Source organism: Plutella xylostella, chromosome 5, assembly GCF_932276165.1.
Source record: "Plutella xylostella chromosome 5, ilPluXylo3.1, whole genome shotgun sequence".
NCBI classification, from domain to species: domain Eukaryota; kingdom Metazoa; phylum Arthropoda; class Insecta; order Lepidoptera; family Plutellidae; genus Plutella; species Plutella xylostella.
This window is the reverse complement of record NC_063985.1, coordinates 1,930,950-1,948,384: the sequence shown is the minus strand read 5'-3', so window position 1 is coordinate 1,948,384 and position 17,435 is coordinate 1,930,950. Positions and strand designations below refer to the sequence as shown.

Sequence of the window (17,435 nt, the reverse complement as noted above, 5' to 3'; positions counted from 1 at the left end):
TATTAAATAGATTTAGATCAATGAAATTTCACTTTAAAGTTTCTCAAATAGATATTATACTTAAATATAAAATTCTATGTATAAGTTGATATTTATAAGCTCTTTAATCGATACTAGATGAATAGAAGACTATGAAAAAATAGAGCTGAAGAAAAGTCGAAATATAATCTACCCTATCATAAAAACTGAGATCATAAATAAATTATCTAAAGGTAGCTACAATTTTTTAGGCCATCATACAATATATTGGAAGATATTTTCTATACGCCGAATTTGAATAGGCCTATTTTATACAACAAAACACATCAAATAACAACTCATCCGGCCTCGTGATAAAAGTAATTTCAGCGTATGTGATAGTTATAATAAGCTCAAAATAAGTCTGTATAAGATCAACTGGGCACACTGAAAAATATATTTGATACAACGTCATAATGTTTAAAGTAATTTCTTATCTAAATACCGAACTACCTACCTATAAGTTTAGGTGTTACTACCATATCTTTTGATTTTCTTTAAAAAAATGAATTCTATTTTATGGTGGGCACCGAAATAATAATTTTTATCTTTTATCTCTATTACTCTTTGTATTTTTCAGTGTGACCAGTTTATATCCCATACGCACAGTACTAAATTAGTCTATGTGAATTGGTGATTTTCCATGTCAAAATATATGAAAAGAAAAACTCCGTGGCCGAAAGAAGCCGAATAGAACGCTAAAACCGAAGGCATAAATCAACTTAACCTCCATTTGCAATGGCTGTTCCACTTTCAAAGTCTTTGAGCGTCTGACAGATGATTCAAGATGGCGGCATCTCACCGTATACTCTCTGGCTTCCTCTAATCTGTGGGGATCTATGGTATCCTAGATGTAGCAGTGTAGGTATCAGGCGTTGGCGGGGGGTTGTGGGGGCAGCATGGGTGCTGGTTCATCGTCGGAGTCCTCGGAATGTACTCTGGTGAAGCGTCTACGCTCCAGCAGCCGTCGTAGCTTGAACTCCCCGTGCCCGTACTCCCAGCGACGCCGCGGCGCGCCTTTACGACCTATGTTATTGGGTGTGTTAGTTGGTTATAGTGAGACTAACTTACAGGACCCAGTGACGTGGAGGATGGTGTTTTCTACTGAGACGAATCATACACTAAAGTGGGCCAGGTAAGTTAGTTTCACTATAAAATAGGAAATGGTTATAACTATTAGTGTGGAAGAAAAGGTGGTGCTAGAATCAGTTGATCTACTGGTAGTGCGCGTGTTGCAAGCTCTTTTAAGCAAAAAAGAATAATGGTGCGAAAAATAAAACAAAAAAAGCTGCTTCACAACTAAAATATATTTATCACATAAATTATTGTTTGCGGTTTATGGCTACCACAAACTTATTCATAACTTAAATAAATAGGAATAAGTACATAATGGAATGTGTCATCAGATCAATAAATAGGCGTTCAATTAATTTATTATACATAATTTTAGATATAACTAAATACTTTTCACTTGTATAAGAACATAAAATACTGTGTGTGTAAAATGCTAAGTATTTGATTATAGTGCAAATTGTATATACTACGGCTAGCTGTCTAGATTGAGATACTACTTCTACAAATAGCTCACCTGTCATGTGACAATCTTATCGATGATGGAAAACTAATTTATTACTCACTATTGTCCAATATATACAGTCATATAAAAACTAAACAAAGTCATCAACTTAAACTAAAGTAAAAAATTGGGCAAAAGGCGCGTACAGCGAGGTTGGGGGCGGTGTTCCATCTCAAAACATAATCTCAATATAGTTTAATAAATAGTGTCAACCAATGAGCAGTCAACGTCAGAATATACGTCACAAGTTGAATAAATAAGTAACAATGTAAAACATGCGATGACCGTGATATAATTTAAAGGTGCTTAATTGATTTGATACACAGTGCATAAATAATAATTATAACATGCCAATACTAGGAAGTTTTACATTCATATAATCGCAAACGGAAATCAAAACATTTTTTTCAATAAATAAAGTAAGAATTTAAGTGAGTAGAGTGATACCAAGTTATCTGAACAGAGAGGGGAAAATATAACAATAAATAAATCTCAGAATAATCTTTACATAAGTGTAAACTATGGTAGATTTCCTTTTCTCATATACAAAGTGGCGCCTCAAGCGGACACTACGATTAAAGTTTTTTCAGGAAGTGTATTCAACACAAAAAATCAATTTTCCTTTGTATTCGACCCTCAGATATCTTGGCATCACTACACCTCAAACATAAATAAACTCAACAAAAGACTACCAAATCGAACCATAGACAGCTCCAACTTTTTAAATAAACTCAACAAAAGACTACCAAATCGAACCATAGACAGCTCAAACTTTTTAAATTCAGTGCACAAGCGCCTCCCTCTCGTAGCTTTGTGCCATCTTACCGCGGTTCCTGGCCCTCAGCAGCGCCAGTATGGCCGCGACCACCGCCGCGGCTACTAGGGCGCCGCCCGCGCCGCCCGCCGCGCCGCGCCATAAGCCCCAGGAGGCCGGGGCTAGGGAGCTGCTCTCTGTGGGTGGGATGAAGTGTGGATTGAGATTGGGGCATTTATTTGTAACGGCGTTGAATAAATAAATAAAGTATGTTTGTATGCTTTCAGGGGTCAAATGGAAAAATATGCGTTAGATGAAAAATAAAATAAATAATATCTAACTGGATTATCCAGATTGGTGGATGAGTATGAGCGAGGCCCCATTAGTGCGTTGCGCTGCGTTGCGTTGCGTCGCCCCAAAGGTACGATCGTCTAAACGTCCCAAAAATATATGGCAGCGACGACGCAACGCACTAGTGGGGCCTCGCTCTAAGTGAGGTAAATTGGGTTCACTAGTTGTTTAACAGCAATGTGTTATAACATGAATAATCACAATGATTTACGTTATTCAAGTGTGCAATATTATTATTAGTAGAAAGCAAAAAGTGCCGAAATTCTCTAGATTTCGTTAGGTATGCCAAATAGTAGTATAGAGAAAAAAGAAATAGGTAAAGCACACTTTGTTTAGTAATATACGCTAACTTAAGCATAAAGTTGCCTTGACCAATACTAAATGAAAATAACAAATAATTGTAAATATAGTTAGATTTATTTCCAAACCAATAAAGCGCACAAGATGACTAGAATATTAACACAAACAAATAACATAAATAAAGTTATTCTTATTAAAAATTCCCCTGAAGATCTCGAACAGTAGCTTCAAACCACACCGTGCCCAGCGCACAAAGCACATAAAACACGCCCGCGGAAAAAATAAAATAAAACGCAAACTTACACCACTTACCCACTGTGGCCGTCGGCTTGACGGGCACGACCTCGTCGCTCTTTACAACCTCCTTGCTCAGACTCTCATTGCGGAGTGATTCTTCTGAGAACCGGTACACTTTGTACGGGTTGATTTCTGCGACGTAGACGTCAGCGCCATCTGGCGAGACGGCGACGTCGTGCGGGTTGTGGAAGTCTCCTTGTGGGGCGAAGGTCTGTATGAGGCGGCCGCTCGAGAAGTCGATGACGTAGCCGCGGACGGGCACCGTGGCTCCGGGGCCGTTCACCACGTATAAGCGGCCTCCTGGAACGTCAAGGACGTCATTATTGGAGCGAATGTTGTAATAAATATAGCAGGTAAGATGATTTTTGGTCTCGACATAAAAGTAACTATGACTGTTTAAAAACATCTCTCTGAGTTGGAGACCATCAGATTCTTACATCCTAGGTCACTTTAAACAGCGCGCATCGCTATAACCACTCCAGCGCCACCATCAAACGAAAAACACTCTAAAACCACACCATCACATTTCACACTCACCATGCACCGGCGAGTAGGCCACGCTGAACACCCTTGGCCCGATCAGCCAGTTCTTATAACTCGCCACATAAGTGCCATTATCAGTTCGGAAGCAGGCCACGCGTCCGTTCTCGCGGTCCGCCACGCACACCTGCCCCTTGTCCTCGGCCAAAGTGAGCGCGTGTGGCAGATTGAACGAGTAAGGGGAGTCGCTGCTGTCTGGAAGGAAAATATTGCTTGAATGTGGAAGTTTTTTTTTTATTAATCCGTAACTTTAGATTGTCTAGAAGAAAACATAAACACACACCCCATAAATAGTCCACCCCAGGACACAGGCCTCCTCCAAGACAGGAGGTTTATTGCCATAATTTCCACTATTAAATTGTGAAATTTCGGAAAAAGTTTCGTTATTCAATCGGTACATTTAATGCAACGAACTAGAGCGCATTATATTGATTCATCCAGAATTCTAGACGGATTGGCCTTCCTGCTGCCTTGAGAGTACCTATGTCTAGCTTTCCTGACCATCCATGTTCTTCCACCACACCAACACAACACTCACCTCTCCCCCACTGCAGTATCCGCTGCCCCTCGGCATTAAACTTGATGACCCTGGTGTTGCAGTAGCCGTCAGACACGAAGAAGTCTCCATTCCCCAGCACCGCCACGCCGCTCGGCTTGCAGAAGTGAGTCTCGTCTGCGCCGGGCACGAACCTGGGACGGGGATACAGGGTATTGGTGAAGTGGTGGGTAGGTATGGTAAGCCGAAAGGGGGAAGCTCAGTCGAAAATGCTGATATGACTTTTGACAAGTGATAAATAAAAATTGGTAAGTTTTAAAGAAATTTTGTCGGTAAAGTGCCTATTTGGTATGTGACTTTGGTTTTTTACGGATTAGAAAGTCTAGTCTAGTCGTTTTTATTAAGAAAATTTGGATTTTTTAACTTTAAGGGTCGGCAAGGGGGAATCGAGGGTTGGCATTGTCATAGAATTATGTAGTAAACGATGCTCTACAACCTTGAAAAATCACACAGGTAGCCGAAGAGTCTAGCTAGGTGCTGAATGATTCCAATTCAAGTAAATGCTTATGGATAACTGTAAATAAAATTCAGAATATCACGAAAAAGCAGTCCCGTATTGTAACAACTGTGTCGTAATTATCAAGAATTTTCATATGATTTTTATCATATTATAAAGTTAAATGCTTGGACTAGGCGCTAAATACCTTGTTTTTTAATAAACACACACTTATTTTGTGTAAATTAATCGCAAACTTGAGCAATTTTTTTCCCTCAAATCTTCATACAAATATCTATGGCGGCTTTCTATGTTATAAAATCATAAACACAAGCAGTCTGGCGAAAGACAGTCTGGGAAAAAATAAGTATGGAACGCGTACGAAAAATAATGGCGAGCACCGCTCACAGAGTACTTTTTACGCTATCATAGACATCTTTGGCTTTTGTCATCTGTCAGTGTCAGTCAGTCAATCGTTTAGTTTGAAAAATAATTTTAAATCATAAATAAATTAAGATTTAACAGTTATTTATATATTATTATTACTGTGGATAAGTGCAGTGTTTGTGTGGAGGTACCTAACTATTAGTGTTGCTTGATATTATTGATAATAATTATGTTTTATAAAACTTGTGAAATATGTGGTTTAAGAGCCGGTCGTATAGATGGCCAAAAGAGAATTTTCATGGCCAAATTTCCACTGGATGAGGAAAGGTAAGCTACATTAAAGGCTAAAGCATAGGATTTAGATTATTTATATGTATAAAAAAGTTAAAGTCTAATAAAATAACTGGAGGGTCAGCACAACCAACAATAGTGCATGAATGTTTTTTTTTATCGATATCGATATTTTTATTTATCATTAGTTCGCACAGCTCATCAATCAGAACAACTTTTGTCTACTAGTTTTGGAAATTAGCGAAAATCAAATTCGGATCTCCATACAAAAATTACCAGTGACTTTTAATATACCTACTTAAATAATATTTAATTGTTTAATAATAATTATAAAAATGTTGTTTGCAGATGTAAACAGTGGGTTAAGATGACCGGTAAGGAGGATCTGGTTTATGTGCCTATTGAAAAGCTACATCAACTTAATTTAACGAATTTACAATTTTAATTTACATTAACTTAAAGAATTTGTGGCAATCATTTTCTACCACAACATTTTAAGAACACAATTGAAAAAAAAAAACAATTCAATGTGTTCCAATTACTGCAGACACTTTATTTTATAATAAATAAATATAATTATATTTTTCCACTTTTATTTTATTTCAACATTATATCATAGCACTTACGTCAACGGAAAATCTCGAGTTTATTTTATGGATTATATTTTTGAGTTCAAATAGGAACATAACATAACGTTGAACCGAGACTTAACGTTGGTGTCATTGTGTAACACTGAAATCCTATTGTGTAAAGCAGAAATTAAAGTAATACATACACTCGCACTTTTTTTTTTACTAGTTATCGATAAAAATATCCATAAGAAGCACATCACTATTTCAGCGGGGCTATGTTGGCAGTTTTGTACGTCATAATTTTTGTTTTGTTGGTACCCTCTGTTAGTACGCGTGAATAAAAAAAAATAATACAAGTATTTTTTTCTTTTTTTTCCCTTGTACTCCCATCTCTTAAAACGTAGTGTTCTTTTCTCTATGAACACAAGCAACGTTTGACTCAGTCGGCCGCTGGCCTCCAAAGAAGGGTCACGTCGGTTTAGGCAGCACTGACAGCTCGCGATCTTTTCGTGTACAGATACAAAATCACTGCACATTGGTTGTCATTGCACTTTTTCAACTTTTATGACACCAACATAATTTGATTTGAAATTGAGGAAGCATAATTCTTTTAGTATATTCAATACATTAAATTATATAGTGGGTAATATTCTCGTGACATTACAGTCTCGTAAAAGTCTGATGAGGAGCAGGAATATAGCGAATGGATCTAAGTGATGACAATACGCAGGTTAAGGATCAAAAATACAGTCGCATGGTGCTGGTGGAGGTATGGTCTCGTGAGGATCTGATGAGGGCAGTAACACGGTGGTGGCTCAATTTTATTTCAAAGATGTTAGATTAGATAGCTAGAAGCATCGACTTTGGGCTATTAAGTATGTTTTTCAGAGAGAGAGAAAGATATTTTATTTTTCCTCTGGATGAGTTAGGTTTACTCGGTTTACTAAGTTCATTCTGTTAATGGCATCAAGTTGTTATGTGTTCATAAGTAATAATTATTGATTAACAAAATGCTGTTGGTTCTCCACGAAAATGTAAAAATAAAAATAATATAAATAAAAATAAATTCGTAACGTAAAATTGTCAATGACTGAATTTCTTCTATAGACAGTGGCCACTAAAAAAACCAACGATAGATTGCGTGATTTGAAGATAAAGATACATTTATTCGACACATAGACAGCAACAACAACAAAAAGAAAAATACAGATTTAAAGAAAAAGAAATACATACTTATACAAAACAACAAGGACAAAAAAAATAGAACATGAGACAAAAACAAAAATACAGACAAAATACAAAACAATAACACAACGGCTTGCTGTCCGGAGTGTCGAAACGGCACCAGCTCAGCATGAGCTGTGGACAGTAAGGCCACAGCACTTGATTGATCGGTGAGCTGAGCACCAAAATCAAGAAAATATTCAAAGTTTCCATCCTCGCTTTTCACGCACACACATCACAAACTCATACCTTGTTCTAGGAGCAGGGTCTACCCTGCTGCATTTCCATGACCACTTATCACTAGTGTCCCACCGGTTTCGGTGCTCAGCGGAATAGCACCATTAACCATTATTATTCTGAGATATCATCACTTCTTATTCTGAGTTACCCAACATAAAATCACGCCATCTATTGAAATCATTTTTTTAAATTAGGTTTTGTCTATGGTGTAATCCCCAAATTTAAGGGTAAAAGCTAAATAATTATATTTTAACCTTTTTTATACCTATTATATTAAAAGACCTATTCAACTATACCCTACCTACACCATCAAAATAACCGGAAAAAATATCAGCCCCAATTTACTTGTATGGGACAGGGAGTACCACAATATTTTTTTGGGGTACTCCCCATCTATGCGAAATGACAGCTTGATATCTTTACCCGTTTCTGAGAAAAAGGGCGGTGACAGAGAGTCAGTCAGACAGACGGACAACAAAGAGATCCTATAACGGTTGCTTTTTTCCTTTTGAGGTACGAAACCCTAAAAATAAGAAAAAATATTATGCTGCTACCAAAAAATGTACTTACAGGTATTGAAAAAGCGGTATATACTAAACAAATTATAAACAAACAAAAATGTATTTTGTTTGTTTATAATTATATATTTTTATTTGTAACTTTTTAGTTGTTTTTATTTTATGAAATTTTACGTCAGTTCATGATCATTTTTTATTTCAATAATTTTGTTGTTATTTAAATAGGTACCTTCAATATGCATATTTTTGTAATGTGAAAATCAAGCCCTTTCATTTGATACCTTACACGGCAATGTTGAATTATTATTTTTTCGATCATCACGTTATATCCTCTAGAGGGTGCTATGTACATTTTAATGTAACGTCACATAAACTATAACCATCGCGCAATCAATACGCGTCTAACAATACCTCATACATTAAAATCTATCAAGCCGTTTAGGCTACAGTAGGGAACAAAGAAACAGACAAACATACATACATACAATCAAAAAACATTACCTTCCTCCTTCGGCAGGTAAGGAGTAAGACAGGGGGTCATTCTGAACTTTTGTTCTACGAGTTTTGGAAATTAACAAAAAAAACCTTTTTCATAAAAACTTTGTTGGACACGTGACTTTTTACCATGGAAAACGAATATTTTTTTTCGCGAATTTGCAAAACTCGTAGAACAAAAGTTGTTCAGAATGACCCCTTGAGTCATCCCCTTTCGGCTTAGTATAGCCCTTTTGCGACACTATGAATTTACTTTGCTTCGTCGTCGGGGTTCAGTTGGCTGGAGGATGTCCGAAACTTATTATGTACACTTTAATACTTGTAGTTACCTTTCTACAAGTAAATACCACATTTGTTTGATAAAGCTAATCGGGTTCCGAGTATGGAGTAAAGTGGCACTCCTATTAATTTCTACTCTTTCCTGGTGCCTACCAGTGTAAGTAAAAATTATACTTAAGTACCCTAAAATCACCCAAAATGTACTTGAACATAATTTTCAATAAAGTTGGCGAGTAAAAGTTTATCGAACCACTGTGCAAACTTACATGTTGCGTGTCACTGCGTGTGCTGTGTGAAGAGCATTGAAAACCCAAATTTGGCGCGGCACGTCACCCTGTGCAGGCCCTTAAAATACGTATTTGACGACGATAAATCATCATCACAAACAGCATATAGTTGGAAAGATAATAAAATCAATACATATTTTACGTTAATTAAATTCAAGTATCGGTTATTATTTTGACTAATTAAACAAGCATCTAAGTATACAACATCCTATGTAGGTACGTATATTTACTGTGCAAATAAATAATAATAATAAATAACGATAAAATAAATAATAATAAATATAACTTATACATTAAATTGATTTATCATGGCAGTGTAAATAATATACGCATGTAACTGTTTCTGATAGTAAAATACCTAATAAGGAAAAATACTACATTGACGTCGTTTTAACCAACTTCAAAAAAGGAGGAGGTTCTCAATTCATCTTTTTAATTAAGTGTAGTTATCCAATGGGGTGCCAGCAAGGAGACAGTCACATAATATCAAATCCATGATACACATCTTCCATGATGACTTCCTTCTGCATTTATGTATTTAGGTTTCCATATACTTAGTATGTTTTTAATGTATGATCTCATGAAATACATAATTCATAACAACTTTTTCTCTCAACAATGTTATAAGTAGAACATTAAATATTATGTTCACTGCTTATTTATACACAATTAAACATACAAATGACATGTTTAATCAGGTGTAAAGTAGTGTGAACTCACTTCTCTCCAAGTACAAGTTGTGGTTTGGTCCTGTCTCCAGCGGTGAACTTGAACACTTGGTGCATGGCCACATCTGTCACCCAGTAGTTGCCCTGCGTGTCTATGGTCAGACCGTGCGGCATGTAGAATCTGTAAGTGTGTGAGGTATAAATAATTGAGGATAGAAAATATTATGTAAAGTACACTTTGTAAATGTGATGGAAAGTATGATTAACTTGTTGTTAGATTGGTATTGAAAAGTTTGATTGGAAAAGATTCTAAAACAAAATAAAAAGAGAGAGTTATTTTTAAAGAAAGCAATGATAAAAATACACTAACAATAATTTTACTTACAAGTTCTGACCCCATTTATCAACAATGGATCCTGTATCATTGAAAACTAGCAGAGTGGGTTCTGGAATAGGTTTAGTAGTTATGCCCTTATACACATTGTCCATATAAAATGTGGTGGCATCCCACACATTGGCAGCCCGGTGGAAGATCACCAGTCTCCCTGAGTTGTCCAGTGCCACTGCTGACACCTGCCCGAGGTTCACTGAGCGATCCGGCCACTCGGGGACCCATTCTGGAGCTGTGGATTGTTAATGAGCTTTTTAAACTATATATTTTTTTATGAATAAAAATCTAAATAAAAGTTTAAATTTAGTTATTTTGATAATGTTTTAAAATTTTAGTATTAGCTTACCATGGTCTAGCTTTTCCAAAGCCGTTTGTATCTTAGCATAGTGATTTTCTTGGCCTCTGTTATAGTAGCCAGGGTAATACCCAGGTTCCACATACTGTAGAAAGGGAAAATATTATAAATAGTGCTACTATTTCCCCACAATATGATAAATATTGAATTTATACGATCATATGTATATGGTGTTACTTACACTTCGACAGTAAATAGATGTTACTGACGAAAGCAGCACAATTAAAACTTTTATTTCAGTAGGAATAAAATCAATCGACCGAAATTGCATTTTAAAACTGTATCAACACTAACGACTGAGCCCGGCTGAGTGGCTGGAGATTAGGAAAATCGATTGATATCTATCAACAGCAGGCACTTAAACATAACAAATGAAATAAACCAGCCCTATTGGCATTATCAACATTTTTCCGATTTCGACTTTGATAGATTTTGATACAAGTGACGGTGTGGTGACGGTGACGTCAATGCGTCAACACGCGTCAGATGTGCGTGCGTCAAATAAAATAATCTGTGAATAATCATCTGTCAAACAAGAGCATTTACGACGCAGTAGGATTTTTTTGTTATTATTCTGAAGATGAGAATAAAAAACACCCTTGCCTTTGCGGAATAACTTTCTATTTTACGAATTATCAATGAACTACAGTATAATCTGCCCCAGTTCTTATATTAGGCAAAAGTATTTTTCCAGATTTTTCCGTTTCCTGTTCTTGTAGAGCTTGAAATATTTTGGATTTTTGTCGTTTGTCGTTAATAATAGTAACACCATTATCGGAACTGTCATTTTTATTTCGTCATGGAGTGCGAGTGAGACGTGTTTCGTGTTATTATTTTAACATGTATCCCTTTTAGTTACTATTTGTTGCTCTCAGTATCTTGGTGAAGGTGCAGAATACGTTTTGATTATGTTAATTTTAACACAGCCGAATATTAAATCGCTACAGCATTATGGAAGAGGTAAGTCATTGTTTTAGGTTACAATATTTCGTAGCTGTGTCACAACAATATTGTGTTACGTTTATTTACTCACCGCACTTGTGGTTTCAGGAGCTTAACGAAGATGAGCTGGAGGAGAGGCTCTATGCTATGATACACTATGCCGACGACAGCCAACAACAGGTAGAGCCGAGTGGTCAGAATGACAGCCTGGAGGAGATCGTGGCGGGCGCGCCGCGGAGCACCGTGCGGCGCTACTGGCGCACCAGCGGCGACGCGCCGCCCAACAACAACCCCTTCCAGAAAGTAAACAACAACAGAGATGTCGGCAATGTGTCCAGCAAAACAATCAACACTCCAACTAACAAAACAGTGGACACACCATCTAATAAAACAGTAAACACACCATCTAATAAAACAGTAAACACACCATCTAACAACGAAGTCAGCACACCAACAGTCACTGACAAACCAACAATGAAACCATTGATTCAAAAACCAAAAGAAGAAAAGAAAGAAGTGAAGGAATCACCACCACCATCCACTGTTGATATGTCCATCTTTTCATCCCCCATTACCTGCAATATTAAAACAACAGTGAAGAATATTGAGAATGACACTCCTGTGTTCCACCTGGAGTCGAGTGATGAGGATGAGGTAATTGAAGTGGAGCTGCCTCCGAAGCAAACCATCACTATAGAGAGCTCTGATGAAGATGAACTAACAGTCGTTAACCCACCACATTCCCAGCAGAGCCCTAACAAGCCAGAAAAGGCCAAAACTGGTAAGCGAGCAGCTGAAGATGATGCCAGCCAGTCACGAGAGGTGTCGGCAAGTCCTGTGCCGTCTGTTGTGTCCTCTGTGTCTGATGAGTTCATCAGGGGAGACTGCATTGCATGGAACATTTCATCTCGTCGGCCAGACAATCCCAGCTTTGACTTCAGTCTGCATGGTTCCGACCTGCTTGATACACCATCACGGAGCAAAAAGAAAAAGAAAAATAAAGACAAAGCTGCCTCCACCCCTCAGACATCAGATACTCCAACAGTTCTTGCAACTCCACCAAAGAAATCAAATGAAACAGAATGTTTTGCTACACCTAAAAATAAGTCTAAAAGTAAGAAGCGAAAATCTAAAACTTATGCTGTAAGTGAACACAGCATTCCAAATGCGGATGTTTATGATTCAGATAGCAACCAGTCTGTTGATCAGACCAAAAAGAACAGCTACAGTGTTACAGACAAGAGTTTGCCTAATCCAGATGTGTATGAGTCTGACTCGAGTCAGTCCTCTGTTGTAAGATCGCTCAGTAAAAATCTGACCTCAAAACCAATGAGCAGCCCCAGCAGTTCAGATGCAGAACCACAACCTGTTGCCAAAAAAGCAACCGGTGGAGCCCCGGCGGCTCCCACCCCTCAAAGAGGAGACAAAGAAACTTCAGAAATAGTGGACCTAACAGATGATTCCGTTGTCATTGATAATGTGGTTAATGTTGATGACACTATTGAGGAGAACATAGTGATGGCTAATGTGACTGGCTTTGAGGAGTCCAGTGACTATGATGACCACCAATCAGAGTCACTCAACCCTAGTTCGGGTAGGCTGGGCTCCACCAAGGTACCTGCCATTTTGTCAGAAGACCTGGACTTTGACAATTTGAAACGGAATGAGAAGGTGTGCAAGAAGCGGCGGTACTCGGTGACAACTCTTCGCGCTGACATGGAGAAGTTTTACAACGAGAGCTGGGGCGGTGAGGATTTCAATCACAAGGAGATTTTGAAGACCATGTCACGTAAGTAGTGTTGTTACGTAATTAAATACGCATTTATAATAGTTCCAAAAGCCATTACCTAATTGCAGTAACATAAATACTACATTACCATATTGTTTTTTTCCAGGTGACAAGAGTTTGTGGGAAATTGATCCTAAAGACAGAATGCCTACGCCCAGTAAGAGGAAAATAACGTAAGTTACTAAACTTGTTAGATTCCTTTCAACCTCGCTATTGCTATTTAACATAAGTGTAGAGTTTTTACTCCTACACAATTTCTACTCCTGTACAATTACAAAACACACATCAACTGAAATGGGACTTAACATACGTCACATAATATAATTATGACACATAATTATAATACATAGGTATGCATTATGTACTTATGTGTTCATGTTCTGCCTTATCACTAAAGACCTTTGAACTAGCTTGCAACTGAACTGTTTATCACAACACCTGACACCTGCGTGAAGGTATTGATTCTTATGTAGTTTAGGTGAAGGTAATGCATACTGTAATTAAAATTAATATGCAATATGGTTTATGGCCCATTCTATGATTACCATTTCTCTTTATTTACTTTTCGTCTTTATTTTACTTATTGCCATCAATCCTTAAAAAAAATAGTCTACAATTTTTTATAATCTTGCATTGTATTGCATGTCATGTGGGTTACAAAGCTGCAGTTCGTCACAATGGTGAAAGAATTATCCTGTCAGATTAGTTACCAGCTGCTGACTATCCAGAGTACACTGGTCATATTCGTCACTCAGAAGGGCTAGCACGCGGCGCATTAAAGACAAGAGCATCGCGCTCACACACATCACGTAGCCTCAAGAGCGAGCGCGACGGAGAACTTTTGTCACGTCTTATTAGCGCCTCGTGCTACAGGGCCAGGAAGGGATTTATACATCCCAAATATGACGACCGAATGGCGTAGTGGTTAGTGGCCCTGACTGCTATGCCAAAGGTCCCGGGTTCGATTCCCGGCTGGGGCAGATATTTGTTTAAAGACAGATATTTGTACTCGGGTCTTGGGTGTTGATATTTATATTTAGTATCTATCTATCTATGTATTTGTGTAGATATATCAGCTGTCCGACACCCATAACACAGGTTCTGCCTAGCTTGGGGTCGGATGGCCGTGTGTGAGATGTCCCCACATATTTATTTTATTTATTTATTATTAAAATAATACATATTCATCCCCTTTACCCCCTCAGCTGCAACTACTGCAACCGGGTCGGTCACCGCGACGACACGTGCCGCCAGAAGCCGGCCGTGTGCCACATGTGCGGCGGCGCCGGCCACTACGAGCCGCGATGCCCCAACAAGATCTGCGTCAATGTGAGTGTTGTGGTTTATGATGTTTGTGCTCCTAGACAGCTCAGAAGGGCTAGCACGGGGTGCATTTAAGTCGTGACAAAAGTTTTGCATCGCGCTCACTCATATCGCGCAGCCTCAAGAGCGAGCGCGACGGATAACTTTTGTCACATCTTAATAGCGCCCCGTGCTAGCCCTTCTGGAGAGTTTCTAAGGCGATTCAAACACTTGACCGCGCTCCGCCGCGAAGGGCGGATTATTATTGTATAAAAAAAATCAGTTTATACGCTTACCTTGTGCACACTGCCGCCGCCTCGCTTGAACATTTACTATGTTTAACTCCTCAATCCGCGCGGTAAAACTCAGATTTAATTAACAAGATAGACTGTACTGCTTTATAGGCACTGTTTATAAACACTTATGTGATATTATGTTTTTGTCGGTTGCTGAGGGCTGCGCGGGTTTGTGGGCCGCGCCATAACGTCATGAATCGTCGTCCAGCATCACGAGAGTGGTGGCGGCTCGAAGATAACCAATTTTCCCGGAGGCATAGTAGCCACGTTTTAGGTGTAAGCGTTCCGGCCGGAACATTGTTATAACGACTTGACCGTTAGTTATAGTACTCTCTTTTATATCATACACAACTTACAAAGCTCTAAAATTCCCCTTAATTTCCTCCCACAGTGCGGCACTCCGAACTACATGTATTCAACGTCGTGCGGCGCGTGCCACGGCTGGGCGGCGCGCGCGTGCGCCGAGTGCGGGCAGGCGGGCCACGCCGCCGCCGCCTGCCCCGACCTGTGGCGCCGCTACCACCACACTGTGAGTACACCGCGGCTGAGGAATGGAGAGCTTCATAGAGCATCTATTACACAGATGGTGAGCTGTGACGTGACGTCAGCGTAACTTGTCACATGAATTTGGTGTATATTGACCCGGCTGCAAGCTTGCGATGCGCCGGTATCGTCTAATATAAAATAGCATGTATTAAAACACCTGGCGTCACGTGAGCATCCCGTCGACGTCACGCTGTGTATCCAGATCTATGTCACGCTGTGTTCAGTTATCAATTAGCCGGCTCGAAGGACCATGAAAAGGCTTGGCAGTAGGTTAGGTAGTATGGTTTACGAATGAGTCACCGGACGTGAGTGGTTAAATTAATAGATTACTATTTGACTATACTTTATAATTTAAACACAAATCATTCAATTCCAGATCGACAACAACACCCCGCTAGTCCAGCTCCGCGGCGCCAAGAAGCACAGCCAGCAGTACTGCAGCGGCTGCGCCCGTCGCGGCCACCTCGTCCACTGCTGCCGGCTGTCGCTGCCCTTCTCCGGGCTGCCCATCAACTCGCCCTACGTCGTCAACTACCGCCCGTTGTACCCGCCCACACACTACCAACACCCGTTTGTGCCACAGGCGATGACGCCGAAGAACTTCGAGAGGAATAAGAGACAGTCGAAGTCGCCCATGGTGAGTGAGGGACCGGTTAGTAAGAAACGGAATATGTCGATTACGGAGGATAAAATTGGGAGTAGTCCGGCTATCGATAGTAACAGAAAGTCGATTGATGGGGAGCCCCGTGATGCGACGCCGAGAGCTAGAGTCGATTCGGAGAATACTCCCGTCAGCTCTGTAGCCGAGGAGTCGAGTAAGGCACCGGACTACATTAGAATCACTCCGGCGAGTGCTAATAACCATGACAAGCAGGGACAGATGATACAGGACAACGAGGTCTCTGACACGAGCGATGTCGTCACTTCCGCCCGGATCTACGTCTCGTCTGACATCATAGACAAGCTGAAGACAGACGAAGGCCAGGCCTGGGTCACACAGACATCTCAGGAGCACGGGGTCACAGTCTCACACTCGGAAGTCAACTGCTTCCTGAATATAAAAGGCAAGTTCGCCAACCAAGAAGCGTTCCAAACAGCTCTCAGGGACTGGACCAACACTAGACCCGTGACGCAATCACAGAGCACAGAGGCTGTCGTCGAAATAGATGATCAGAGCTACTTGAGTGACAACATACCTAAGAATAAAAACAACGTGTTGCGCAAACTCCGCAAGGCGTTCGAATCCTTGAAAGAGGATATCGGAGATCCGAAGAAGTTATTCAGTGAGTTAAACTACTTCCGGACCAATCACAGCAAGCTACTGAAGCAGAGAGTGATCAGTCCGAAACAGCTGCACAATAGCAAGACGAATATAAACGAGATGTTGAAGAAACTGAACATGGTACTGCTAGGCCAAGCAGGCCTGGCGGATGGACCGGCGCATCTGAGGGAACTTCATGCCCTACAGGAAAAGATTACCAACTTCAGAAACAAAAACATACCGTTGGACCTACGCAAGGAGGTCGGACAACATTTTCACTCGATCTTCACGGCGACGCCGCGCGACGACTACCAAGACTTGCTAGACAAGTACTACGTGTCGCGGCAGACGCCCAAGATATCCAAGAAACAGAAGAAGGCGTTTAAAATGCCTAAGATATTCAACCCTTCGCAGCCGATGCAGGACAATCGGAAGGGCGAGACAGAGAGGCAAGGTGGGGGGGATATAAAGCGCGTGAGAGTAGCTCAGAAGACGATGAGCAAGCTGACTTTCTTCCACCGGCGATTGGTCCGCGCTCAGCCAATCAACGCAGGGCTCAAGAAGGCCCGCACAGAGCTGGTGAGGAAGCTCCACAAGCAGATCTCTGCCATGGACAGCTCCGAGCAACTCAACGCGAAGACACTCAAGAAGATGAAGAAGCTTCAAGCCCAAGCGGGGCAGTTCTTGAGGAATAATGTCATGTAACGTCGTGTACGTGAATTAAACTTACTCTTAGTGTAAAGCGCACCTGTTGTATCATTTTG

The 17,435-nt window shown here is 40.0% G+C and overlaps 2 protein-coding genes across 3 annotated transcripts; one reads left to right on the top strand and one right to left on the bottom strand.

Moving 5' to 3' along the window:
- Positions 1-150: 150 nt before the first annotated feature.
- Positions 151-10,978, bottom strand: LOC105390219 (peptidyl-alpha-hydroxyglycine alpha-amidating lyase 1). Of its 2 annotated transcripts, XM_011561492.3 has the most exons (9): positions 10,717-10,978; positions 10,527-10,620; positions 10,175-10,412; positions 9,842-9,970; positions 4,375-4,526; positions 3,834-4,031; positions 3,312-3,596; positions 2,420-2,545; positions 151-1,044 (listed from the first exon to the last, which is right to left on the bottom strand). In XM_011561492.3, exons 1-9 carry the CDS (start codon positions 10,804-10,806, stop codon positions 887-889), a joined length of 1,470 nt encoding a protein of 489 aa, XP_011559794.3. In that variant the 5' UTR covers positions 10,807-10,978; the 3' UTR covers positions 151-886. The 2 variants fall into 2 exon arrangements, with proteins under 2 accessions (XP_011559794.3, XP_011559795.3); XM_011561493.3 differs by lacking the exon at positions 151-1,044 and having other exon boundaries at positions 2,373-2,545; positions 3,303-3,596.
- A 331-nt stretch (positions 10,979-11,309) lies between these two features.
- LOC105390218 lies at positions 11,310-17,418 on the top strand. The gene is made up of 6 exons (XM_048633335.1): positions 11,310-11,495; positions 11,586-13,266; positions 13,373-13,439; positions 14,472-14,595; positions 15,256-15,393; positions 15,787-17,418. The coding sequence occupies exons 1-6, from the start codon at positions 11,487-11,489 to the stop codon at positions 17,374-17,376; spliced, it is 3,609 nt and encodes a 1,202-aa protein (XP_048489292.1). The 5' UTR covers positions 11,310-11,486; the 3' UTR covers positions 17,377-17,418.
- The last annotated feature ends 17 nt before the right edge of the window (positions 17,419-17,435 follow it).